Source organism: Anarhichas minor, unplaced genomic scaffold, assembly GCF_050575085.1.
Source record: "Anarhichas minor isolate MPS153535 unplaced genomic scaffold, ASM5057508v1 ptg000010l, whole genome shotgun sequence".
NCBI classification, from domain to species: Eukaryota; Metazoa; Chordata; class Actinopteri; order Perciformes; family Anarhichadidae; genus Anarhichas; species Anarhichas minor.
This window is the reverse complement of record NW_027466456.1, coordinates 14,045,323-14,072,549: the sequence shown is the minus strand read 5'-3', so window position 1 is coordinate 14,072,549 and position 27,227 is coordinate 14,045,323. Positions and strand designations below refer to the sequence as shown.

At 41.9% G+C, this 27,227-nt stretch overlaps 1 protein-coding gene across 4 annotated transcripts in view; it reads right to left on the bottom strand.

Annotated features, from left to right (window-relative positions):
• Window positions 1-565: 565 nt before the first annotated feature.
• The window catches only part of pde4ba (phosphodiesterase 4B, cAMP-specific a), a 70,127-nt gene continuing 43,465 nt past the window's right edge, over window positions 566-27,227 (bottom strand). For 3 of the 4 annotated variants that reach the window (XM_076088318.1, XM_076088316.1, XM_076088319.1), the window contains exons 6-14: window positions 19,855-19,967; window positions 10,224-10,317; window positions 6,773-7,059; window positions 6,493-6,657; window positions 5,611-5,710; window positions 5,309-5,463; window positions 5,072-5,194; window positions 4,355-4,537; window positions 566-4,255 (exon numbers count right to left, since the gene is read on the bottom strand). In XM_076088318.1, the coding sequence (XP_075944433.1) occupies window positions 3,824-4,255; window positions 4,355-4,537; window positions 5,072-5,194; window positions 5,309-5,463; window positions 5,611-5,710; window positions 6,493-6,657; window positions 6,773-7,059; window positions 10,224-10,317; window positions 19,855-19,967 (1,652 nt within the window). In that variant the 3' untranslated portion in view covers window positions 566-3,823. Of the gene's footprint in view, window positions 4,256-4,354; window positions 4,538-5,071; window positions 5,195-5,308; window positions 5,464-5,610; window positions 5,711-6,492; window positions 6,658-6,772; window positions 7,060-10,223; window positions 10,318-11,183; window positions 12,712-19,854; window positions 19,968-27,227 lie in introns of those variants that run through there. The other variant, XM_076088320.1, reaches the window with a different exon arrangement.

Below are 27,227 nucleotides of genomic sequence, written 5' to 3'. Positions count from 1 at the left end.
ACAGAATATTAATGTGATTTGAGAATTTGTGCATCTTGTTTGGCTATAGTTGCAGAGAGCAGTCCACTTGCAAAAACAGATATCTCCAGTTGCGCTCTATAATCAATATATCTTTTTTCAGATAATAGCAGTCAAAAACATTGGATGGCTAGAAAATAAGCGTGCCTTAAATTAACCATAACCAGCTTTCACAGGCGTCTTAATGGGACTTCAACTGGTGAAGTGACATCCATAGAGTGTAAAAAGTTTACAGTGTCAAGACATTATTATGATTCAATAATTTACTGGCAAAATGCATGTGTCCACATGTCATGCAGTTATTCAAATAAGTTCCTTGTGTTGTCTGAATAATAGGTTGTCTTCCCAGAATATACTGCATTATACTGTTTAGTTGTTCTGTTAAAACCCTGTCAATGAGTGCAATTTAACATTTGTTTTGTGTTTTGTGTTGACAGTATCTATTTAAAAATAATAGGTTGTTACTGTTGAAATCCTGCTGTTAATTGACTGCAATAATTTACAGTGTGCTATGAGGGAGAAAAATAAAGCAGAAACAGAAGCAATATATTCATGCTTTGCTTTTAATCACTTAATAGAAAAAGTATTTCAGATGTATTTTGGAACACAATATACAATATAATACCATACATCGTGTGAAACATTTAATAACCTACCAATTGGCAGACTTGAACATATTATTGACAATAAAATAAAAAAAAAACACCTCTCATGCAGATAGTGCTAAATCTGGCTAACCATTTGGACACAACTAGGACCAAAAAAAGCTTGAACATAGATAAACAATGTTAATACTGACAAATTTGAATTTCAAAACTGCTAACAAGTTTGGTCAGAAAGACTTCACACATTAGCACAATCAATTACATACGATCATGTTTTGTTGTTAACTTCAGAACGATTCACGTCAGTGCCGGGCGTATTGTAGCATGCTACCAATACCGTCCCTGTGTTATCTACTTTTACATGAAGTGCGTTAAGTGTAAAAGGAGTGCTTTGTGTTTGTCCGTCGTATCCTGTATCTATCTGGCCTCATATATCAGCAATCTGCATTCAAATGCTGGATGGAGAAGCTTAAGTTGTGACAAGCCTCTGAGAGAAGGCTTCTGTGTTACTTAGCTAGCTTGCACGTATCCTATATCCAAGCCTATGCAGTTTAACATGTCCTCTATGTTGCCTCTGGGTTACCAAATTGCTGTTGTCAGATGGAAATCTTGTAGCTTCAAAAACTCAGTTGGACCAAAATAGTCTTCCATAAGAAAAAAGATCCAAGAAACAAAATGAGGACATTCCATGTCCTCGTTTCAAATTCTGGCTATTATCTCAGAAATGTAAGATGAAATTGAATTGAGAGAAACTTACATTTTCAGAAATGCAAAAAAAATATTGTGATATTAATTAAGATTTCAAAGTGATGCCAAAGAGAGAACGTTTTTGGTTTAATATTCATGCATAATAAGCTGAATATAATGTTTTTCATTTTCTTGTGAAAATTTAAAAAAGGCTATTTTGGAGTTACAAGGTTCTAATGTGACAACAACACCATGTCTCTTTAGCTGCTGCTCTGCTGGGCACTCAAAACATTGTGCGGGTATATACTTAGATATATTTATATATATATTTATATATATATATATATAAAAACAATATATAATACATATATAAAAAGACTCTAATCCAGAGTCTTCTACACATTAGACACCACCACTTCCAGGTAATGCAAGTGCATATAAATTAAAATATATTTTACACTGAACCAGTATTTCTTATTTACAAGCTTAAAGTATAGAATAAATACACACTGTTATAAACAGCAAAAAGGACCAGCTTGAGCTCCTAGCAACAAACAGTAGAGACAAAGGCGTGGAGTGATGGGGGTAAGGCCTGATGACAAAGTCAACACATCCAAACGCACACACAAACACAAAACCTTCCATACATACATACTGCACACAAACGATTGCCACTTAAGCATGCTGGAGTGAAATTAGATGAAGTACCTTCGAGTATATCAGTAAACCAATATGAAAATGGAGAGGTGTGATTATAGATGCAACTAAAACATCCACAAAAAATTGTTGTGGAAATGTGAGGTCTGCACACCATTTTCCAACTATCTTCAGAAACAATAATAGTTTTTTTTTTGGTTTTGTTTTAAAACTAGAGCACCTAATTATTCCTCTTTTTTTCCAAAGCGTACAGTCTGCCATGCTGAATCCAGCAATTCCACCAGACCCCAATAACCCGACTGTCCTCGAAACCCAATACAGTCTAGGGGGAGGGGGAAGAATTCAAATGACGTCAATGAGCTGAGGCAGCACTTGAGGGATTTTTTTATGGTGAGGACGAAATAGCCGACCTGATTGTTTTGGGGTGGGTCCGTGGAGCCCAGAAGGGTTTGTAAACCATGTGAATAGTGGTGCTGATGAGGGTCTGAGAGCGCCTTTCAGACAGGCAGCTGTAAGAGGACCTTTAATCATCTGGCCTGATTGCAGAGGGGCAGGGGGGGGGGCGTTACATCAGACGGGTCCGGGGTCGGGACCTGTTCCATATAACAGGATTATTAAGACTGCAGCATACCTATGGGCTAAAAATAGACTCACCACTGGTGTGCATTTTGTCCTTGGCAGACTTCATTTCTGACTTTATCATGGATCTAGGCAGCAGCTTGGTGTCATAGGCTTTTTTCTTATATTTCTGCTGATTTTATCTGGTCTTACATGGTAGGTTATCAGGGTTTGAACTTGAATAACTTATTGTACAAATCAAATGTCCCAATGAGTTTACACTGAAATTCTAGAGTGAATATCTGACCACACAGTTCCATTTCTATGGTTGAGCATTTAGCATTAAAAGTCAAGTTTTGGTGTGAAAAGGTAGGAAGCCCAAAATGGTCTGCAGACCATTCCAATGGAAAAGAGAAAAGGTGATGTATGAAGGGATGGAGTATGAAAATAGATGCTGTATTTCAGTGTGACAATCATTGACCGACATCTGAAATAGAAAGCAACATGTAACATGAACCTTGAGTGAACATAAGCGTTTGAAATCCACATGTAAAACATTGTGCTCGGGTTGAATAACAAATGTGACAAAATGTGCGTATAATGTGTGTGTTTATGTTTCTCTATTCAGATGAGTTTGTCCAAGAGTTGTTTGTCGACGTTTGTTTGGATTTCTCTATTGCCCAATACATGGAAGACTGTTCTCTTTTTAACATACAAAAAAGATTTTGCTCCTTCAGATAAAAAAAAAAACATTTCACAGATATACTAGAGTGTTCAATAAATAAAAAAACTATTATAAAGACAATAGTAAAAAAGGCACACGAAAGTCCTTTGACAAATGGTACAGGAAAAAAGTAAACACTTTCTCTTGCTATACAAATGTGTCCCCGTCAGTAGATCTTACTCTATGCTACTTCTAGATCATATCATATTTGTAAAAAAAGCCTTAAGGTACAAAACTTCTCTCAGTAGTGTCAATGTCCATTTATTAATGCCAGTCCAGAAAAGAAAAGTAACCATTTTCCAAACTGGCCAAAATCCTTCAAGTTCCACCCTCAGTCTCGCCTGTCCACCAAGACTAAAATGTTCGCAGTAACTATTTCCTGAGAACTCTGAAGCCGCCTCACCGAAACTGTCCGTCCGTGTCTAGCTTCAAACACCCAAGTGCAAGACGCCCCTGTGCGGGACCTAACTAAGCCCTTGCTTCTGTGGGCTTATTAAAAAGCACAGCTGCAAGAGGATCTCCCCTCTTTTGCCAAAAACTTTCAAATCACCATGTGAGCCTGATGAAGAAAGCCCTATGTGTCTGTGGGCGACGCCTCGTGTGTCACGATCTCTATTGCTGGCTCCATCATGCGGCCTTCCTCGAGCTCCTGACCGTCCAAATAGTCCAGGGGAGGAGAATGAGAATCTCCTAGACTGTCCTCCTCCTCTTCTAACTCTTCCTCGTCGTCTTCCTCCCCTTCGCCATTTTTCTCTATTCCATTCAAGTCCTCCTCCTCCAAGGTGAGCTCAAATTGAAACTTTTCCCCGCCTCCCTGCCCTCCAGTCCCTCCACTGTGTCCGTGCGTACCCTGGTCGTAGAAGGGCGGGGAGGGACTCTGGGGGATCATGCTTTGGTACCAGTTCCTGTTGTCCTCCAGCGTGTCCAGAATGTCCTGGGCGTCAGGGTGAACCAGATCGGCCCAGGTCTCCCACAGAGGGTGCACGATGTAGTCGATGAAACCCACCTGGAAAGGAGTAAGGAGTCAAATAAGAACTGGAGATTCTTTTAACGTATTGATACAAACATAATGCCCATATTTCTTTCTATGTCCTTTATTGCCTACCTGGCTCTTCTCCACTGATGCTGTGTGTTTATCACACATAGGACTGATCTCCATTCCCCTCTCCCTCTCTCTGTCTCCCTGGTGGAAGAACTCATCCATTATCCGATCAGTCCACTGACGATACAGCTCCAGGGACTTGGTGGGGTTACTCAGGTCAGCACAGTGTACCATGTTACGCAGCACCTACAAATAATACAGAATTGCAATTTATGAAATACTCATTTGCTTCTTATTTGGCGCATCATTTTCAGCTTTTGTTATTTCCCCAAGAAATCTTTAAATTTAGGAGAAATTAAATTCCCGTAGAACCGGCATTTGAGGCTAATTCTATAATGTCCTTTGTTATGAAAGGAGGTCAGTCTACACAACAGTCTAATAAAAAAGAAATCCAAGAAATACCATTAGAGGGGAAGTGCAGAGGGAGCACTTAAAGGTGAAAAAGAAGATGGATGGGGTGAAAAAAGGAGTGACAGTGGGGAGCAAAGGTCAGCTATGTAGGAGGCCGGCTAATGGCCATTGGCTGAGTAACCTCTGCCAGCACTGGCTATTGATCAGAGCTATTAAAAGCTGGGAAATGAGAGCTGGCGGGCTTACAGTATGTCCAATAACAAACTCACAGTCCATATAATATAAATACATTAATTAAGTTTTTTTGTTGTGACTGCTTACTCTTTTTTTAAGATGTTAAGAAATTGTTTTGCAAAAACCAAAACCTACCTGTATCCTGTCGGTGTAATTGTCCAGCAGCAGCACTCCAGAGCTCGTCACCTTCTTGGTCTCCACCATGGTCTTCAGATCAGCCAGCAGACTCATGTGTTTGGACATGTCCGTGGCCAAAACCTGAATCAAATAGAGAGGAAAACCCCATTCTCCGCATTAGGATAATTTGGAAAGGTTATGTTTTAAATTAAGATAACATTAGAGGAGCGGAGAATATGAATCAGGATATCTTACCATGTCGATGACCATCTTGCGGAGGGACTGTCGCTGCTTCTTAGAGAGGTTCTGGAAGATATCACAGTTGTCTTCCTGTAGTAGCTTGAATCCCACAGCTAAGTGATGGTTCTCCAGCACAGACTCATCGTTGTACATCAGCGCCAGCTCCGAGTCTGCAGAGGCATTACAAAGAGATTTGAGTGTTTTAGTCTTTGTCATGACTACTTCTATCTGGTTGTTTAATGCAACAATTTATATATTTTTAAAGAAGGCAACAAATGAACCGACTAAGTTCCGCGTTGAGTGATGTTTTGACTTACTGGTATTGATTAGGAATTGGTTTGATACTCCAGGATGGTCAACATCATGGATAGCTGCAGCAAAGATGGCTGCTAGGATCTCAAGATCTGTGAAGACCGCCTGTGAAAAAGAGAGAGAGGGAGGAAAAAAAGAACATTAAACTAATTAGAAGATAGAAAAAGCACCAGAAAGGACAACAGGATATGTATTAACTAACAAACTAAAGAGTATGGTGGAACAGATAACAGACCCGACCCAAGGTTTTACATGGCAACCTTCCAGAGTAGATTTAACCTTAATTTGACTCAAGAAATTAGGTTTCTGTTCCTGTCACGTTTTGCCTTTAAGAAACAGAGCAAACAATCCAGCTCCCACAATGCCAGTGAAGTGTTATTACAGATTTTTTTTTCCTCAACCAAATGACAAGCTGTCTGCCTTTCTGTAAATCTTCACTGTATCTGCTGGCTTCAGTAGCCAAAAAGATAGAGAGCCAAAAAGAGTAAATCCTGATCTGAAGACTGGGGCGTTCTGACCTGACTCTACCTCGTCAGCTACTCCAACCTGAGGAGAACTGTGAGATAATGCATGCGGGGAAAGTCTACCAAATAAGGCATGGAGGCACAAGTGTTGGAGGAAAGAAGGGAAGTTCCCAGAGTAAAGGGGGAAAAAGATGATTCAATGGAAAGAAGTTGAGCTCTTCAAAGCCGAGGTGTGGCGATCCAGGAAAGTGGCACACGGGGTTATGTAAGAGCTCACTTCTCAAGTTTAGTTGCCCCTTATTTCTGTGGATGCACACTGCTGCCCGAGTCAGAGTTGAAGGATGTACGCCACTTAGTTTTTAGTACCTCAGATCAGGGTCTTGTTACATTATCAGAGTGTCAATACTTTATAAAATGACTTACATCCAGGGCTGGAGTGGAGAGCAGGATGTGTGTGGACTGGGCTACGTCAGCAGCATGCAGGCTGTTATGGTAGGCCACATCTGAATGGTAGTGATCTTCCAATGTCATCATGTAGGCCACGAACGTATCCATGGGGATCATAAATGTCTTTAACAGGTCTCGTTCCTAGAGAAACAAACAACACCGTGATATAATTAGGATCAAGCGTGGATCATTTTAGTAGTGATCAAACAACATTTGAGTGAGTGAAGAAGAATGCACAATTCCAGACACTTCATACCTGGAAGATGGCGTACATGATGCAGGTGAGAGGCCGGTTGTGGGAGTACTCCGAAACAGTGAAGATGTTCAGACCCCACTTGTTGAGGTCCTCCAGCTCCTTGGACAACAGCTCCTCCTTGTCGGTCTTGACACCGAAGCGCGAGATACTGCTAGTGGAGAGCGAGGGCCCATGGGAGACCTTCTTGACTCCACTGATCTGCGTCATCAGCTGCTGCTTCTGCTGCTGCTTCTTCTTCTCTCGCGTCTTGGATGTCGGCGACGGGATCTCCATATCATTCTGTTTGTCTGAGGGAGGGCAAGAAATAAAGTGTCAACGTTGTGAGGAAGAAGCAGGTAACATTTCCATTTGACCTCATACAGCACGAGTCTAATAATTGTATGTGCTTCTCAATAAAAAAACGACTTCAATGCGTAGGCTGCCTGAGGACCCACTATAGAAACACCTGCAGCGGGTTAGCTCCCGAGGGATTTACTGATTCACTTATTCATTCATCATCTGTGCCTCCATTCATTTGTTCATTCATGCTGCCCTGTCCTCCACCTGCAGTTTTTCGTTCTCTCTCTCTGAGCTCCTACTGTTCATTCATCTCCGTCCCTATGCACTCCTCCCCCCCTCCCCCGTCTCTCAGCAGGTGGCTCACATTTCATCTCCTGCTCCTTTCACTCCCATAGGTCAGTCCATTGACAGACTGAGAGCTGGGGCTCCTACACAGTTAAGGCCGTTCCATAAAGACTGCCATTCAATAAGCTGCCGCATCTTTCACAGCTTTATCAAATCACTTAGTGTAGAGTGGGATTTTTACATTTGGTAATAAGTCTATTCAAACACAATTGTTCTAAAGTGAGTAAGAAGTCCAACAATACACAGAACACCTGCAAGGCCTTCATGTAATTCAAAAAAAAAAGTGTGAATACAGTTGATCTAAAAAAAAAAAACACACAGGAAACATGCCACGTTTCTTGTAATAAGAACCAGGCCCTTGTGTTTACTGCAATCACAGAAGAATTGAATGAAATCCTGCAGGGACTGGCTATCGGCACGAATGTGAGCTGCGCAGTCATCTATCAAGCCTCGGCTCAGCTCATCGCTGGCCTATCAGCCTTCCCCTGTGGAGGGTTATTCAATTACCAGCTGTAATTCAAATAATCACTTTCTCTCTCACGCACTCCCTCTTTCTCACAGTTTTCTCTGTTTTCTCTGTCTCGCTCTCTCCTCAGTCCTCCAGTGGTAATTGAGAATGGGCAATTAAGCGCTCTCAGACATGTGCTGCGTGGGAAACAAGGGGAAGAGCAATATATTGCCCTCTAATTTATTACAAGCCATCATTACCACCACTGCTGTGTCGTGTTTGTGTGGCCTATACGAGATCAGATTGTGAGACATGTCAAGTCTCCATTTTCATTCCTATCATCAATTGCTGTATCAGTAATAGCAAATGTGTAAACGCCATGCACTCTGTTACATAGATGATTTGATATGACTGATAAACTGCTCAGGGTTTTTTTTTAGCACAGTCAACATGATATCCATATATCACCAAATTATGTCTCTCTGTCGCATTTTGACCTGCAACGTGTCAACCAGTCACATTGACAGTCCTTTTTGTGTATTTTTTCTTCCCTCTGTTTACACTTTCTCTCATCTTATCATTTTTTTTCTTCTCTTTGTAGAGACTGATTTACAAAAGAAATGAAGCAGCTGAAGTAAGAATCTGTTGTTTTTTTTTGCTGTGTTCTTTCTCTCCTATTCTTCCTTCTATTTCCTGCTACTCTGTCACCTCCCACGTTCGTTTCGATTTCTTCTTCATCCTCCTCCATATGCTCTTCTGTGAGAAACGCAGGTGCAGTAGGGAGGGTGGGGGCTTTTTGGGGCCATTTTTCCCCCTCAGTGTATTGCTGCTGGCCGATCAAAGGGAATTATGACAGAATTATACTGCTAGGACAGCTGTGCTGGGGGTCAGGCACACGTCAATAGCCAGCAAGCAGTCGGCCAACAATCCTGAATGGAAAGTCAGAAATCCTGGTCTGAAATCAGCTGAAAATTAAAAACCCAGATAGTCTACAAGAATAAACGGATTGTGATTTGCGGTGGATCTAGGCTTGACCTCTGCAGAACCAGGGATATGGCAGGAAAACTTAGTTTCTCTGAGCCTGAATGGATCCTTTTTTATACTAATCTTAATAGATGGAAGGATTAAACAGTATGGCTGGTCAGCTGAGGCCAAAGCAGGCCAGCTGTGCTGTGTGCCACCTCCCCCCCCCCCCCACTCTTCATTAATGTTCACTTGTTCGTTCTTTATACCACCAGCAGGGTAATCCTGATTTCTTTATCAAAGCGATAGTCTGGATTCTTGGGGCAGCGAGATGGGGAGGGAGAGGTGGAGGGACAACAAGGTGTCCCCGCCGACAAAGATGCATTAAGACCGGGATGAGTCACCAAATCTGCCGAGCTCATCTCGCTGCCAGCAAAGGGGGTTCCTCGGTCTGTACCTCTATTTTCTCCCTCACTGCAGTCAGCTCCTCCCTCGTTTGCTTCTTCTCTGTCTCCCCTCAACCCTCCTCTCACTCTCTATGATCCGGCGGTGAGGGATCCACCAACAAACTGGATCAGGATGCCAATCGATTGGTCTATAAATATGGTCTTAACAACCTTTAAGTGCATCCTGTCTGCCTTCTTGTATCCTCTTTGTTTGTCAGTCTATATTTCTTTTAAACCATTCACTTGTCTATTAACTTTGTGCATCTGTCCTCTAGATATCATCACGCTTCTGTGGAAATATCACATTTACCAAAAGCCAACCTTTAACCCATTTGTAGAAATTGGTTGATTGTCCCGCTACAGTGACTTAAACACGTGGTTTGGGACCAGAGTTATGAAACATGTTGTGCATGTGGGTGACAAAAAAACAGAAGAAGCAATGTCTCTAAACACAAATATAAATACATATATATATTTACCTATCGCCATCTATTCTCGGATCTCGAATGTGCAACCCATGCTGACAACATCCAGTTCCAATCCACTTACTCTGATTCTGGCTAACAAGCTCCCATGTCAGTCAAATGGTACTTTTTACAGAAGCCAGCCACTTTAAACACACCTTTCTCTCTTTGAATGTACATTTCTTACTGAAATTTTTATGGCTATTTTGATCCCGATGCCATAAACATCTAGACAAAGCTTTATGGCGCAGCGTTTTATGGTACGCCCCCACAGAAAAGCCTGCAAGAGCAACTTGCACAGCAACATCATGTGCTGAACCTCCATTGCAGCAAAACAGAGAAGTGGGGATCTGTGTGAGCCACTAAATATTATGTATATTTGTATTTTTGTAATTCACTTCTAAGATTACATTTTAGTCTGTGGTTATTAAGTGTGGTTTATTAAAACCAAATTGGTGGATTTATTAGTGGGTTTTTGAGTGCATGTACACAAGACTTTCATTTACCTAGGAAGGTGTTGGAGATGAATTCAGAAACCTGATTCCCAGACCGACTCATCTCAGATAGGTGCGTCAACTCCCGATTCAACATTCTCTTGAACTGCAAGAGAGAAATAGGAAGAGGAGGGGGGAGAGAGAAAATAAATGTCGTCAGTTTCCACTGAGGGAAAACCTGGAAGAAATTATGGCAAAAGATTACATGGAAAATACAGGAGTATCCAGTTTTATACCACCAGCCCTAGAATATTATTTAACAACAGCGTGAAATCTGGGTGGGGGACACATGTTATTACCCCCCACATTTTCCCTGAAATCAATTAGGCTGCGGATTATTATTTGTTTTACCAGTGGGGAAGCCATCACCTTTTCATACTCCTCAATTCACCCCGGGCAACCAATTTACAGTTTTATTACACTGAATCACATTTCTTGGCCTATTCAGCTGTTTCATTTGCATCAGTGTGCAAGAATTTCAATTATGTCAACAGGAAAATTTGCACACAGCTCCTTACATTCATCTTTGTAACAACATATGACGATTTTCATGTAGTTTTCAATCATTATGAACCGTTTTAAAACGATGAAATAGTTCTGCGAGACTGATGCATTTAACAGTACACGGAGACCCAAGCACTGCAGTAGCAGCTGCTTATGACAGGCATGCGCGTACACACACACATACAGACTAACACACATATACAGACACACAGAGCTCTGCAGAGGGCTCAAGATGGAGACCGAGCCACAAAACACCATTCTGTCAGACCACCCTCATCATGATGGAAATAACTTTTGGTGCAGTTAGGACAGCCACTGTAAGCTCCACAAAACCATTAATAAAATAATAAAAAATTGAAAATTGAATTTCTATGGAACTGGCCCTTAATGCAACAGAAGCACAGCACAGAGAGGTACAACGAAATGGGAACGTTATTCCGACAAGCTACGTAGATAAGCGCCACACACCTTAATGTAACCCCAAGACACCGACAGCAGGTAATTGGCTTCAGGCATTTTGGACCCCGTTTTCTCGTTCCTACACAAAGCCAGAACTGTAATCCAATGGAAATAAAAAGAGGGAGGCGAACAGGAATATTTCAGCGCCAAAAAGGACAAAAGATCCCTTCTTCTCTCCTCTTGTTATTCACTTCTCAGCAGCTAAGAGAGCAGCTTGATGATGTCTTACTCTCCCTCTCGGCAGCAGAAAAAGGCCAGCTCTGAGTCTCCATGTCTGGGGATGGATGCAAGGGTAGATGGATAGATAGATGTAGGAAAAAGTAAGCGCTGTAGCCAGGCTAGGAGAGGAGGAGATCCAACAGACTCGGTGGTTCGGCTGGAGCAGCAGCAGCTGGAGCCGTGAGCTGGGGACTCTCAGTGCACTGATGAATTATAGAGGAGCGAGGAAGGGAGGAGGGGCAAATAACAACGATGGAGACAGGAGAAGGAGGAGAAGGAGGAGGGAGTGAGGCAACGATGTTCATCTGACTGGAGGGGGGGTTCCTCCACTGGATTTGTCTTGCTTTGCTGCTCTCACCGTAGCGCTCACTCCCCCCCTCCTACCCTGCTTCTCTCTCTTCGTCTCTTTTTGGTTCCCTCCCTCCTCCGTCTCTCCTTCCCCTGCTGTAGTCTGCCAGCCCCAGCAACGCGCTCTATTCAGAACACACGATTTGACAGAAAGTGGGGAGAAGGGGGGGAGCCCTAATTACAGCTGGGCATATATACATGAGGTTGTGGAGGGATGTTTGAGTGGCTGACATATAATATTCATACTTGGATTCCAGATGTAACATTTCCTCTCTTCTCTTGTTTTCCAGCTCTGCCACCACTGCATATCCATCCAATCATCTTTATTTCTCAGCCCCTGTAATTCCCTCTTAAAGGCATTTTATTTTATAAAGTCAGCCAATGTGAAGGAATGTCATGGAGCCATACAGCTATGCCGTCCCTCTACAGTAAAACAATGAGGGTGGATAGAGGGGATGGGGCACGTTTTAAAGAGTGTGAATGAGACTGTATTTCTATGGCCATTATCTCTATTATCATCCTCTCCCTCTTTTGAGTATTCTGTTGTCTCCTGACATCCCAAGTGTGGCGACCATTGTGGAGAACTCATAAGCCTGTTCATTATCCGCACCCCATAATATTATTAGATGCTATCAGGGTGTCTGTGGAAGGCAATTTTTAACTGCGAGACAACCAGAGAGTGGTAAGGAGGAAAAAAGAAAAAGGACAGATGGGAGATAATTGCATCCTTCCCCAATTTAGGTGACAACAGCTCACGTTTTTTTTCTCTCTCTGCCTGTAAGTTAGAGTGTGTATGCCAATTACCAGAACACCGCAACGCCATGGCAACAGCATCAGCCAGCCAGGGCTGTTTTGAAAGGAGAAGGAGAGAGAAGAGAGGAGAGGCTTCCCCTTTCCCTTCCCAGGCAGACATGCAGTGAAGCTGCTGAGCTGTCACGAGGACACACCACACACATCGCCTCTGCTCGCATCCACCGATCCCCCCCCCCCCCCCCCCCCCTCCTCTCCCCTCTCCTCCTCTCCTCCTCTCCACTCCGTCTCTCCCTCACTCTCGACCACTTACATGTCAATTTCTCTCTCGGCTGCCACTTGCCAACACAGTCATCAATCTCTCTCTCTGTCTGCCTCGCTGGCAGAATCAATGGGCTGTCCTTGGAGCAGGTGTTGATACTGCTGCAGTGTACAAGGCTAGGGCCACCTGACTGGAATGTACTGTTACATCAGTACCAACGGCCAATTGCGATGGCGCCATATGTGATTTTTGTCAATTTTGTCACGACTTTTGTTTGTGAAACCCCTCGAGGATGGCTGCAAGGCTTTGCTAATGAGAAAATATCCATAGTTCTTGTCGCTTCAGAGCCAATCCATGGGAAACTGTAAACAGAAGTTCCCAGAGAACCTCTCAGTCTGATGTGTTTGTGTGCGTGTACGAGTTCGGAAAGATGAGGGGGAGATCAAAGCTTCCCTGAGAGGATCCCGGATTATCCTCCCACTGAAGGAAAGAACCAGAAGCAGGGAGGTGGGATGCAGGAAATGAAGGAAAAAAATAAAAAGAGAAACCGAGGAGGCAGCTCTTTATATAATAGCTCACTGCATAATATATAAAGAAACCAGAAATAACAGGAGGGGATGTCTCTCTGCAATGTGTTGAAGAGCTATGCTTCCCCAGAGGCTAGAAGAAATGCCTCAGTGCGCACACACACACACACACACACACACACACACACACACACACATACACACACACACACACACACACACACACACACACACACACACACACACACACACACACACACAGCAGCAGCAGCCTACGAATGCTATTATCAACATTTAAGCACAGTTGATGCTCACTTGTCACATGCATGTTTTACACACTCATTCCCATATGTTTCCTTATGATTGTGTTATTACCATTGTGTACTTAATTTATTCTTCATTCAGGGGCAGAGGGGAATCCTCTTTACCTCCTACTGACACTGTGGCGCTGGAGGAATATCGGTCTCTCGGAGCTCTGTGGGTGTCTCTTTCCAACATACTGTATTATTTCACCCATTCGCTTCTTACCATCCTCGAGCGGTTCTGTTTTTTCTCTGCGTCAAAGATTTAACAGTTTTTAACCTCATGTGGTAGATTTTTCGCATTTCTAAATTGCCACTGTTGGAAATGCTTTAAATGACTAAAATTGCCAAATAAGGCCTGAATCATAAGTCCAGAGTCTAAATTCTTCGCTTCAAATAACATCCATCTGGAGTGGTTGAGTTTGAAGTTGTGCCTTTAAGCCACTAGTGGGTGCACTACGCTCTGTCTGCTGTAGATCAGCCTGCTCAGTTTTCAGAGAGTATTGACCTCTTAACCCTGCAGCAACAGAAATGCACAACTTGGATAAACCTGATTAAATCCAATTTTACTATCAAATGCAAACAAATGTTATCAGGAAGTCTTAACGAATGATGGAAGTGTGAATGATAGAAGTTTTGAAGAACAAAGGAATTACACTATGAGGCCACATCATCGTTATATCAATTGATCAAGATAATCACATATTTGCGGTACGCAGCGTAGCTGACTGTGACCTACGTAATCCTTCCTTCTAAACCAGCAAACTTGCAGTGCTTGTGGTTTATCTCTAGCAATGATATGACGCAGGCTGGTAACATCGATGCAATGGCAAAGACCCACAGTGACATACCTCTGTAAAGATCAGCGAACCTAACTACGTATGAACCGTACGTTGGATGAAGCTACAGACAACTCTGAGAGACGGTCTGACAACCTCTCTTTTCCTCTGACTCACTCGCTCATGCTAGTGTGTGTCTGTATGAGAAAGACTGCATTCACGTGTCTCTGAACCTTCGCAGTAGGATGTTAAAAAAAAAAAGAACTGTCAGCTTTAAAAACCAGAGACAAAAAAAAGGGAGAGATAAAAGTAAGAAAACTATTTCTCAGCTGAACGATTCACTCCCATCACTCCCAGCTGTGCAAGGCCTCAGAGTCAGATGTGGTGTACCACACCATTTTTTGGCTTGAGGAGAACAGTGAGCAGGCTGCGCAACTGTGCTTACTTAAGCTCTGGTTGCTTCGAAAGCAGAAGCGCCCCGTGTAAAATACCACAGAATCAGTGTTACACCAACAAACATGAAATTATTGTATCACCAAAACCTCTACTACATTATCCAACACTCAAATGAATGCACAAACCATATGGAAAGCAACATTTTATCATATTAATAATAGTAGTGGCATGTTTCCCCCTAAACTTGGGGAAAAATTCCATACAAGATTTGCCTTACTCTGCGTCCCATTAAGCAGCATCTAATGACTTTGCCACTACCTTACTGTCACCTATAGGTCACTTAATAACCTGGGATGAAATCAGTTATACATTGTTCCAAGAGGAACAAACCAGCAGCTGCAATAGATAGTCTCTAGAATATCCATATTTTCCTTCGATCTGCACACCCTGGGAGAAAAGTTAAAGTAATCCCACAAACTAAAGTAGTAACTGGACAAAAAGACAACCGAACAATCCAGAAACAAACATTCCATATATTCTGCACTGAAATAAACTTTGATCTTTAGGGCAAAGGATGACAAGAGGTCTCACAATACAACCACATATCTGTGTAGTCACATCTGAATTCAGCATCACATGGACAAAGATTCTCAAAAGCAAAAAATGAATGCACCACTGCCTCTTGCACGAAGTGGTGCAAGCAACTAAAAAAAATCAACAAGTAAAAGAGGACATAGCTCTTAACATTAAAAACATACACTTCGGTATTAAACAGCAAAAGAAACTCAACATCACATGCTGTGAAAAGGAAGAAAATCCTAAAGCACACTTTCAGCATCAGCAGTTTAAATTCCTCTGACGATGACCACTTTAAACAACACCAAAGGACAAAAAGGAGCAACTGAAACTTTGTGTTTAACAAAAACTTTACCCACAGCATGTGAAATTCACACCATGTTAAACTTCTGTGGCTAAACAAGCCACAGAAGTTTAGCACTCAAAGTCTACACACAACAAAGAATCCTAAAGTCCATTAAGATACCAAAAAAGTAAAACTCTTAATGTCTAACTACAAAACAAATCAAAGAAAACTCACCTTTCTCCAACCATTTAGCTTCCCTAACTTCCTCTCTTTCTTGTCAAAGCAGCAGGCTCCCATGTTGCTGTGTGAAGAGTGCAGAGCAGAGTGGGGCTGTCGTCCGTTAAAGTGTCTGTCTCAGTCTGACTGCAGCATGAGTAAAAGGACCAAGCCTTGGCTCTCTGATGCTGGGAAACGGCGAAGTTCTAGTGACTCACTTTGGTCTTCAAAGTCTGACTAGGCTTTACCTCACACCCTGTGTATGTGGAGCAATGACTGATAGAGAGTGTGTGTGCGTGTGTGTGTGTGTGAGACAACTCTGCCTCATACACACTCCCTCTCGGGGGTAGTCCCGCCTCTTGCGCCTCTTTGCTTGCTGTTCTGCAGCCAGTAATCACAGCTCTGAGGTTTACACTGTCAATATCACGCTGATAACTCTGATGGGTACAACACTTCCTGTTTTGATGAGCACAGTGGATTTTCTTGAAGTTAGTAGTCAGTCGCAGATGTGTTGTTTTTTTTGTATTCGTACACACGCTATGTGGAAACAAGGCCTCAATGTGGTGTTCTACAAACAGTCCCGAACCCTAAGATAAAAAAGCTGCAGATCCTCTCATTCAGAAGCTGGGACCATCAGTTATTTCCACTGATTGTTTATTCTGTTGATTATTTTAGATTAATACATTTTTTGCCTAGTTTACAATAGTGAAAAATAACTTCTCGAATTCCAAAATCCAAGGTGTGATCAAATAGTCCCAAATTCCAAAAGATATACATTATGCCATGATATAAAACAGTGATTTTTAAAAGCCGAAAATCTTCACGTTTGATAAACTGGCAGCAGTGGATATATATTTTTGCTTGATTAATGACTTCAGCAATTAATGTTTCCAAAATGTTTCTGCTAATTGACCAATGGATTACTTAACAGATGGTCTACAACCTCGACAGAGAGGAATAATCCAACTGGCCTTGACTCGGCTTCGTCAGCCATATATACAGGGAGGACAGCCACGTACTGTAACCCTCAGCAGCGACAGCCTGGACTTCACCTTGAAGGTTCAGCAGCAGCCTCTCGAATCTTCCCTCCCTTCATACTCTTGCCACAGCTTGAATAACAGTTTTTCCATCCTAAACACAACAGGTAGTCAAGGGATCACAATGACTGATTGGCATGTTCTTGTTAATAAAAAACAGGTTGAGTGTAACACGTCACATGGCAAAGAGGCAGCAGTTGCGTAATGTTTTAGTTTATGGTGAAAACAAGGCTAGGTGCAATATTGCCTAGACATGAATGGTATTAACCTATTGTTAATATGGGCACGTGGTCACATACGCACTCGAACACACGCAGACACAGACAGCTCATGCATACAAGACAGACATGTTTGATGGAGGAGTCCTTATCAGATGATTACGTGTCAGGACGCATTCATCCACTTGCCAAAGTTACATTAGTGGGAGAGGGTCATGACACACCATAAGCAGATTGTGCCACCTGATAATGATTCACTGTAGATCAGTCACTCCTAACCTCTCTCAACAAAAACTCACATGACGACTGGCTGCATCTTTAAAGAAAGAAATCGGCGTTTACATTATTCTTTCAGGTCAAATGGTTTGAGATATTCTGTTTTCTAAGTAGAAGAATAGAAAAATCAATCTGCCAAAGTCAAACTACTGTCAACCGCTAATGGAGGTGAGTCCTATACTGTATTTAGATAGAACTGTGCTTTTATTAGTCCATAGTTGGGAAATTTTGGAATTTCTCAAGTTGGGGAGGCTCATAAAATCACCTGCAGATAAGGTTTTGCTCAATCCTGCCAATTCTTTCTGTGATTGCACGAGTGCTAAAATTACAGTCTTAAGTGACATCATTTGTCCCACAAGTCCACAAATGTAGGGTTGATATAAGCCAGCAGCTTTATCCCATTTATGAACATAGTACAAAAGATTTGTGACTTTTTATTATTTTAGGAAACCCTTAGACTCATTCTATTGTAACAGATATACTGTCGTACTGTTTCCTCTCTCTAATCTCTGTCTCTCTCCCGAGTTCTGCCGTCCTCTAGCCTCATCGACTTTTAAATGTCTGTTTGTTTAAGTGGTTAATAGTATTTATTCAGTGGTACTCGTATGTCTGAACTGAAACCAGGCCAGCTGACTGTCAACGCTCCATGTGTGTCCAGATGACGACAGCAATGGGAAAAATAAACACGACCATTAACCATCCAAACGGACATGATGGGATGTCTATTGTCGTCTGGAGAGAGAACGGGGGATCAGGAAGGAGACAGGAAAAGAGAGTCACTCTGCCCAGGGGTCTGCATGGATCCCTCACACACACACACACACACACACACACACACACACACACACACACACACACACACACACACACACACACACACACATTCTCTCTCTTCCTAGTTTATTGTTTTTGACCCACTGCGGGATCCCTCGCATCCTGTTGTCCAATTTTATGAGAAATAACAAGCTTATCCTCTTGGCTTGCTTGACTAACTGTTTTCAGGCTCTCTTACAGCTGCCACTCACGCTAGCTTTCCGTATATTTCATTGCCACAGGCAAATCATACCAAGTTCAAGTATTGAAAGTTTTGAGTCAACAAAAAAGGTGAAATCTGTGGCTTCCTATAAACTGTCCCATTCTACAGCAGTCTAAGGTATCATTTCAAATGTGAGCTATAACAAAGATGGTCGTGCATCCAGTCTCATGGGAAGTCATTTTACTGTTATAGTAAAGGATATATTATAGGAACTGCACACAGGACTTTCAAGATGGTATCCAGCTACTTGAATGAGAATTGTTCGCTCAGTGCTTTTGTATTATACATTTTTAAAGTAGACCATGAATATTTAATATTTGCCGAACTTTGCTTTCGCCAACTTCTGGTTCTAACATAAAAAAGCAGGAACTAGACCTGGTGCACATCACATACAATCGGCAACAGAATAAATAGAATAACCAGTGGGCAGTGAAAAGTTCTTTGACAGGAACGATGGAAAGAGCGCAACAAAAACCACTAGCGACACCAAACCATTTCCTCTTGTCCAATTGACCATTTTTGCATTTCAAAATGTAAAAAGAAAATTCAGATAGCTGTAACAGTGCCACCATCAGGAAGTGTGTTCACATTATATATCCTGCAGCATAGTGGGTGAGACTGGACAGAATGTTTTTTAGTAGTGAGAGAAAACAAAAAAAATAAACTTATCATGCAGATTAGGGAATTAGCAATTCTTAGATATGTGTACAGATAAGGAGTTATAGTACAAAGACAGCAGAGTCAATCAAGTGATAAGTATTAATCAGCCAAATATTGTTGTGTATTACGATCTGTCAGTGAGTAATATGGTGTCACTAAAAGAAAGAACCAGGAACTGAGCCTTGGTGCACATCACTCACAATGAACGACGCAGACGCAACAGAATAACCAGTGGACAGTGAAAAGTTGTTGAAGATGAAAGGAGGGCCACAGCGGGCCAAGACACTAAAAACACAGTTCCATTTGTCCGACCATTTTTGCACAAAGAGAAGAAAGAAACATAGCAGACATTAATGGAGTTGGGTGATGGTTTAATCAGCTGACGAGTATCATCCAGTCTTTCTAACCTGACAGTGTTCATGCCAACACGTCTTACTGCTGCAGCAGCTAACAAACCAACCTCTTCTTTCTGTGCATGTGAGGACTTTTTTCCAGGTCATGCTAAGTTCATGTATGTTTACAGCTTCAGTGTCTCTGGATTGTGAACACTGTCGTTCATGTGTTTATTATGCTGAAGGACTAATGCTTCTTGCAGAGTCCCTTGCTGCTCAGATATGAGAGCTCCTCAAAGAGCCTTTTCTGTGAAAACATTTGCAATGAATGGAACTTTTTTTTTAAATGTTTCTGATTGAAATAAAATAAAGGCGACATTAGCCTTGTGCCCCTGAACATTTTCCCCACTAATGAAGAAGAAGAATGGAATGATGAACAATAGCAAACAGCCTCTCCTACCTTGTTAGAGGCCATGTCGCTGACAGAGCGGTAGGTCTGGATGGTCTCCAGCTGGTCCAGACACCAGTCCAACTCCTCCATCGTCTCCATGGCCAGCTTCTGGTACGCCTCATCTGTCAACAAGCAGCCGGCACACAGAGACACACAGTCAGAACAGAAGGCGCACATGGAGCCCGAGCGCTGCCTTGCCACTCCCAGGCAACATCCACCCACGGGTCCTCCTCTGGGCGCCTGCTGCTGCTGCTGCTGCTGCTGAGGGAGGGGAATGGCCAGAGGTGGCACCCGGCTGCAGCGCTCCTTCATGATCAGGAGGTGTAGCTGTGAGGAGCTAGAGCGACTCACAGCTGTCAAAAGGAAAGCTAGGCCTTGCTCTGTCACACACTCAACTTTTCTCTCTGTGAGTATTTGTGTGTGAGACGCCTCGCTGCACACACAGACGCACTTTACCCTCCTCACAGGAAGCAAACAGACACCTGTAAATCTACACACGTATGCGCACACATAAGCTTTTATCATGCCGAAACAAAAATGTTGTGTTAACTATGAATGAATTTTCTGCTCTCTCTGACAATCATATGTACACAAATACATACTTAAATGTAAAGCAACTGATTAATCAGTGTAATCATATCTTATTACTGACTGTGGACCGATAACTGCACTCCACAGATAGTGATACTGTTTTGTTTGACCAGGAGTTGAGACAGAAACATGAAAATGGGCCAATCAGTCTTTGGTGGGGCATGCGTCCATGCAGAGTTGAGAACATTTGTCATTTTTGTCTGGTGCATAAAGGGTAACAGCTGCTGTAAAGACATGTGTGGTTACTGTTTTGCAGTGTGTACAGAGCAGGTCAAAGGCCCAACCACAGTACAGATACAAATGTAGCCCGGAGACAAATTTACAGGAAATGGCTTATGTATCAATTTTACCAGAAATTAACAATATTTCCGTAACATTTAGCAACAGTCACTGTGTGTACTGTATGCTAGCGTGTGATTATGCCCTGTGCTGTCTTTTCTTTCAAAAACATGTGTTTTTAAAGTAATATATACTGTATTATAATTATTACATTTGTTGAATTACGGCTGCAACTACTGATTTCTTTCAGTATCGATGAATCTGCCAAGTATCTTCTCTCGGAACTGATTGATCATTAGTCAATAAAATGTCAGAAAACAGTGAAAAAAGGTCATGTTTACAAATGTCATGTTTAGTCCAAAACCCCAAAACATTCAGTTTAGGATTAAGGCGAAGAAAAGCAGCAAATCTTTACACTGTTTGGCATTTTTGCAAGAAAAATAGATTATTTGAATAGTTAGCTCGCTAGCTCTAAAAAGTGATTGTAGTGCAACAAATGTAATAAATAGAAATGGTATCTAAAACACAACCTAACACTATTAAATAAAATGAAAGGAGTGTGACAAAGAATGTTGGCGTGTCGTGCTAAAACCGTCGTATTCAAGCCGGGATAACATCTACAAGTCTGATAAACCCTTATGTCACAGTAACCATGATTATCAATTTAGTGAGGGACTTTTTCTTTGAAATTGAAATGAAGCTCCAGCGTAAATTCAGTCAGTAAGACTATACTCTTGCACGCCTAAGCCCGTAGTTCATTTCACATACATCTGCCATTAACTCCTCATGCATGCTCGCTCATATTTTCCTCGCCGTCATTGTTCAGGGCTGTCAATCATGATATCAGCTGCTTAGATCAGCTGGTCTCCTCTATCCAATAGCACAAAAACACAAATACATTGATAGCCTATCATCTAGCTGCTGTCTCTTTTAAATATGATTGTCCATCTACCTCTAATACGTTCATGCTGCCGTTACGCGCTCCACCACTTCCCCATCTTTGCCCAGTCTTCGCAGATTCATCTGCTTCATCAACTCATCATTCCATCAACCTTTTAACTTTTGTTCAACTGACTTGTCTCTCCTTAATAAAATTACTATTTACACTACAAAGTGCCTATGACCAGGTATAGAGAAAAGTGTGTTGTAGCCACTGCTGAAATATTCCAACCCTGTTCCTGTGGCTGAACTGTGTTATTCAGACAACTACAACTGTAAGTCAAGGTTGGAAAGCAGAGGGTGTGCGATGAGATGGCCAGTGGGGCTGAGCTGACACACACACACACACACACACACACACACACACACACACACACACACACACACTCTGCTGCCTCTGCATTGTGTATACTCTGGGTCTCCTAGCTGCCGAGCACAACATGGCAGCAGAGTGTGCACTGTGGCAACCTTAGCGTGGTCACGTAGAATGTGTCCCCTGCTCTGATCTCCTCGCCATCAAAGACATGAGCCTGTTTGCTCTCCCAAACATGAGAGGCACCTGGCGCTCTGCCCACAGCCTTCCTTCACTCTGAAGAGGGGAGTGAGAGAAAGAGAGGGAATGTGTGTACGTGTGTGTGCATGTGTGTTTGTGTTCAGTTTAACTAGCAAGCTTCTGATGTCAAAACTGCTTACACTCAACTGAGATGTTTCTTCCCCGAATTCTCAACACACTTGAGGTGGTTTGTGTTTTTGAAGAGCATAGAAAGGTCCTTTTCCCTCAAACAGTTTTCTCTTTTGAACTTTTAAACTTTGCTGAGACAGAAAGTAACATATATGTGGCCTTAGCTACCGTCTGGATACGGACTCATGAAACTCATTATTCTATACTTATGAGGATCAAACGTGTAAGAATCATTATCGAGTAAAGTGAGGGAGTTTTTTTGGCTTTTCTGGTGAATGGCAGTCGCGAGCATTACTCTCTCACCACTGAATTATCAGTTCATCAGATGCGCAATTGTGTGTTAAAAGTATCTGATTCTTTGATCAAAAAAACGAGTGGTACAACAACTTAAGAAGAGAAGTTGACTACAACTGTAGAGGAATATTTCAATGAGAAATTTCCAATTACAGAGCTTAAAATTCCAGACTGCTTAAAAAGAGTGTAAAATAAAGACTGCTTTGTAAAAGCCCGATAATACATTCGGCTGAATCAGTCAGCTTTTAGATGGGTCGACGTTAGATGAATTCAGCAATCATGGCACAGTGTTGTGATCCCTTTTCGCAACAGTTAGAGGTGCTCTGTTGAGTTGTTGTGCTCTTGCACTAGTTTTTCGTCTTTTTGCAAGTGCATGCTGGTAACACACAGTCTTGCCAACACTATTCAACAGATCTACAGGTGTGGGTAATGCGCCAAGAAATGCAGCAAATGCAGGGAAGACTGCAAGATAGCCAACATGGATGTAAACAATGCTTTTTTAATGTACGTTTCATTAGGAAGGGAAAGCATTCAACACTATTTAGACCTCAAGGAGACATACAATGCTGTTAGGCATTGGAAATTTGCTATAGCTCAGACTGGCTCTTCGCCATAGCAGCAGTCACTGTAGTATTTAGAGCCATTCACTATATCAAACTGACAGAAACATGACTTTAAGTTGTATATAAGTAATATTTTTACAAAACTAGATTGAGTTACAGCTCAGGGCAAGAGGCTGCTGATGTGATCAACAGAAATTTGGTTTGGCATGACGTGTGTTTATGTGTGTGGTTGTGAGGCTGCATTCAGGGGTAAAACTCAATTGCTAGATGTATTACTTGAGCTCTTGAGCTCTTCATGACTTTGATTTCAAAACCTACAAAATGGGTACAGTGCTGTAAAATGTGGTTTAGGGAGTCAGGACCTAAAATCTGGTCACATGCCAACTTCTTGTGGGTCCCCACATACTAAATCCATTCTCTAGGTATAGGTGCCAGATCCACTTAACTTCAGTCTTACTCTGATCCCTGCCCAGCGAGCAAACAAAGCCAATAACAGTTACCACCCGTCAAACAAAAAACAAAGATCAACATGCTAAGCATGGAGGCATTGACTTTATTATGATCAAATCTAATCAAGTCAATGCTTTAAATACTTCACTTCAGAGGTCAATGGGATGTAAATGACCATAGAGTAAACACAACCCAGTCTCTGTTTTTATTCTGCAGATAAAAGACAGATGAGTCAAACTAAATCATTGCAAGACGTGAACCGGCTCCACTGTTCCTGAGTCAACCTTAATGCTAATTGAATGATGGTAAAATCCCATGACAATTTGTACACAGTTCTGTAGACAAGATTATTGAAACAATAGAAATGCCTGTAAAGGGCGACAAACTCTAAAAGGATTAGTCTCAAAACTTTCCAAGAATTATTAGAGGGTGGTGCTGGAAACCACATCGAGGGATATCTGCCTTGATTTTTAGCCAAACTAGTCTAAATAATTATATATATAGTTTACTATAGTACTAGTTTTTTATGCCTAGAAGGAAGAAGAGATATAGAAATTACAGTTAAAATTCCCTGATTTTTACCAACAAATGCATGTTCTATATTCTCACTTGTTTTCAACAGAAGAAGCATGTTAGCTGCATACCATTAATTACTTTAGTCACAGAAGTCTGCTCTGTGTACTCTCATGGCCTCAGATGGACCAAGGGAAACAGCGTTCAAAAGCCAACACACATACACACTAGCACAACAATGTCAGAGGGGATTTCCACCGCCCCCACCCTGACATAAGGACCTTTCTGATCAGAGCTGAGACCTACAGTGCCTGTCCCACAGCGGCAGACAGGAAAACACACAGATACACATGTACACTCCAGTCAGACACACCAGTGGACCAACATTAACTGAAATATTAACATCAAACATGTACTTTCCAGCTGAGGGAGGCAGGGGTATGAGGATATAAGAGAGCAGCTCTCTCTCTCTTGATTCAATATTCAGTTCAGTTTAAGCCCAACAGGCATGATAAGATACAGCATTTTCAACACAAAGTTAACTTTACCACTAACAACAGCAAAAGATAAAACAGACCAAACAGCAACACAAACACATTGTCGACAATTGTCAGCTGAAACCCTTTAGTACCAACACAATAAAATGTGTGGATGTTTTCTGTGAATATGTACAGAGGTACGAGCAGATAGAGGTGGACTAAAAAAGACGATCGATCACAATATACACACATAATAAAAAATATGACCTTATTGAATGAGCTGTCTGGTGAATATTATTATGTGTCTCCATTCACAACTCTTTGGTTGTTTTTTCTTTGATTGCCTCTCAGATTAAAGATGAAAGAGAGCAAGTGATGCGCTTCAGTTTTTAATCCCAATAGGAATTGTATTATTGGTATGGTGTGGTTCATTACTTAATATGTCAAAATCCTCCAATATCTGTTTCATTTCAGTGATAGAGAATTTGTAAATGTCTGTTGCTCTTTCAATTTGTTGAGGCAGGACTTTATCGGAGACATCTTCTTCAAAGAAGCAGGTGCACGCACACACCTAAAACCTAGTACCTATACAGCGCATGGCATATGTTGCTATCAGATTATATAAAGAGGATGCCAGACCAGAGGACTTAAAGCAGTGTGTGTGTGTGTGTGTGTGTGTGTGTGTGTGTGTGTGAGAGACAGCTGCATCTGTCATCCTCTCGTGGGGATAGTCAGTTTCCTGCCTGTGATGGGATGCTAGCTGCAGCAGAGTCGGAGGGCTGCAGCTCATTATCAGCAGCCAAAAATATATATGGCATTGTGAACAGGACAAGATGTCATCCGTTCATACCAATTTCGGCTTTTAATTTATCGAGTAAGCATTCATGATGTTAACGTGTTGTGAAGGGTGAGGTGCCACATTTCCCGTGAAGCGGCGTGAACACGCCCCAAACACACAAAGAGAAACCAGACTTTGACGTAGGCCGATTGGCAGCGGTGCCAGGTTCCTGAATGAGAGAGTCAGAGGATGAGCCATCCCTTTGTGACATCTATTACTTTACAAGAAACAGAAACCAGCTTGATCTGAAACCCTCTGCGCCGTTGCACAACACTTCCTATCAAAGATCAGAGATGGTATGGCGAGGGGGCTGTTGTAGCGCTGCTTTCCCACTTCTTACAAGCCAAATGATGAATTCACATGTACAGCATTGCCAAATCCACTATTGACTTGAAGTATTGCGAAAAGAGGGAAGAAGGGTGGTGGAGCAGTTATGTGGCCCCGAAACGTTTGTTGATTGAAACATTTCTGTAAATTGGTTTCCGAGAATAAATGACATCATGACTCTGTGTTTTATTAGAGCTCATTTATCTGATTTACAGGGAGGCGGAATACAAATAATGTCTCAATAGATGGCATCAGGATTTTGCTGCCCTGTGGTTGTGAATTATAAACAGAAGGGAGCAAAATAATGGACTTTTTGGAGGATTTACACATGCTTCACCACTTATGAATTTACAGCTTCAGTGGAGCCATGACGGGTAAATGTAGCGCTCTGGGATGTGGTGTCGGTAAAACATACTGGTGCCTTTTTCATGTGGTGGCCGTCCAGAAGCAGCACTGTGACACATTTGAGACGCTGACTCACAGATTAAGAATTCTGATGTTTTGTAATGAGGTAATTAGGCGAAAGCAGAACTGCTTCAAGTTTTCATACGTGTCCCATTTAGTCACAGCTTTGTATATTGACGGCTTGCATTTTTTCTGCTGCAGATACTTGAAATACTCTGCAGAGGGAAATTAAATTGAGGAAGCTGAGCAAAATTTCAGATTTGTATTTATCTCTGCTCTTAGCTCTTCTCAACCTTTTCAGCATTGCGGTGTGTTTTACTATTGTTTTGACTAAGTTTGTATTGTTTCGTCTAACTTCTTAAGATGTCACCTTGGCCTGGTCTCCCTTGGATGTTACCAAACTCAAAAGGAGGTTCTTGTAAAATAACAGTTTGACATGTTGGAAAATACATTTATTTACTTTCTTGCTGAAAGCTCAATGAGAAAATTGACACCACACTCATGTCTGTTCATGAAGTATCTAAATGTCTAATTATTCCTTTAAAGTAAGGTTGTATACATTCAACAAAGAAAAAACAAAATTGTGATGACAATTAGCTTCTTTTATGGCCACTCAGCAGGAAATGTTTGCGCAGCTGTTTGCAGGTGAGCTTGTGGTCTTGGTGTTGTTAAAGTTGTTGTTTCTGGTGTAGCAACAGGGGGCACATTCATGTCACTTCTGACTCGAGGCTCTTCTGCTTGTATTTAAACTGTAATAAAGTCGGTTTCGACCACAAAACTTGTTAAGTGCTTTGACTGGGTTACATGTAACAACCATACATGTGTGCTGATGTGCATGTCAGACCTCTTTATGGTTCTTGCTGGCTCTTGTCACGTCATTCTCTTTGGACACAGTGATCCCTGAATTTTACATAACATACTGCACTGTACACATGTACACATTCCTGTCTGATATACTGTAGAACTCAGTGGAAAAGCAACAGGGAAAGCCATAAATCCAAGTAGCATGCAACAACTCCCAA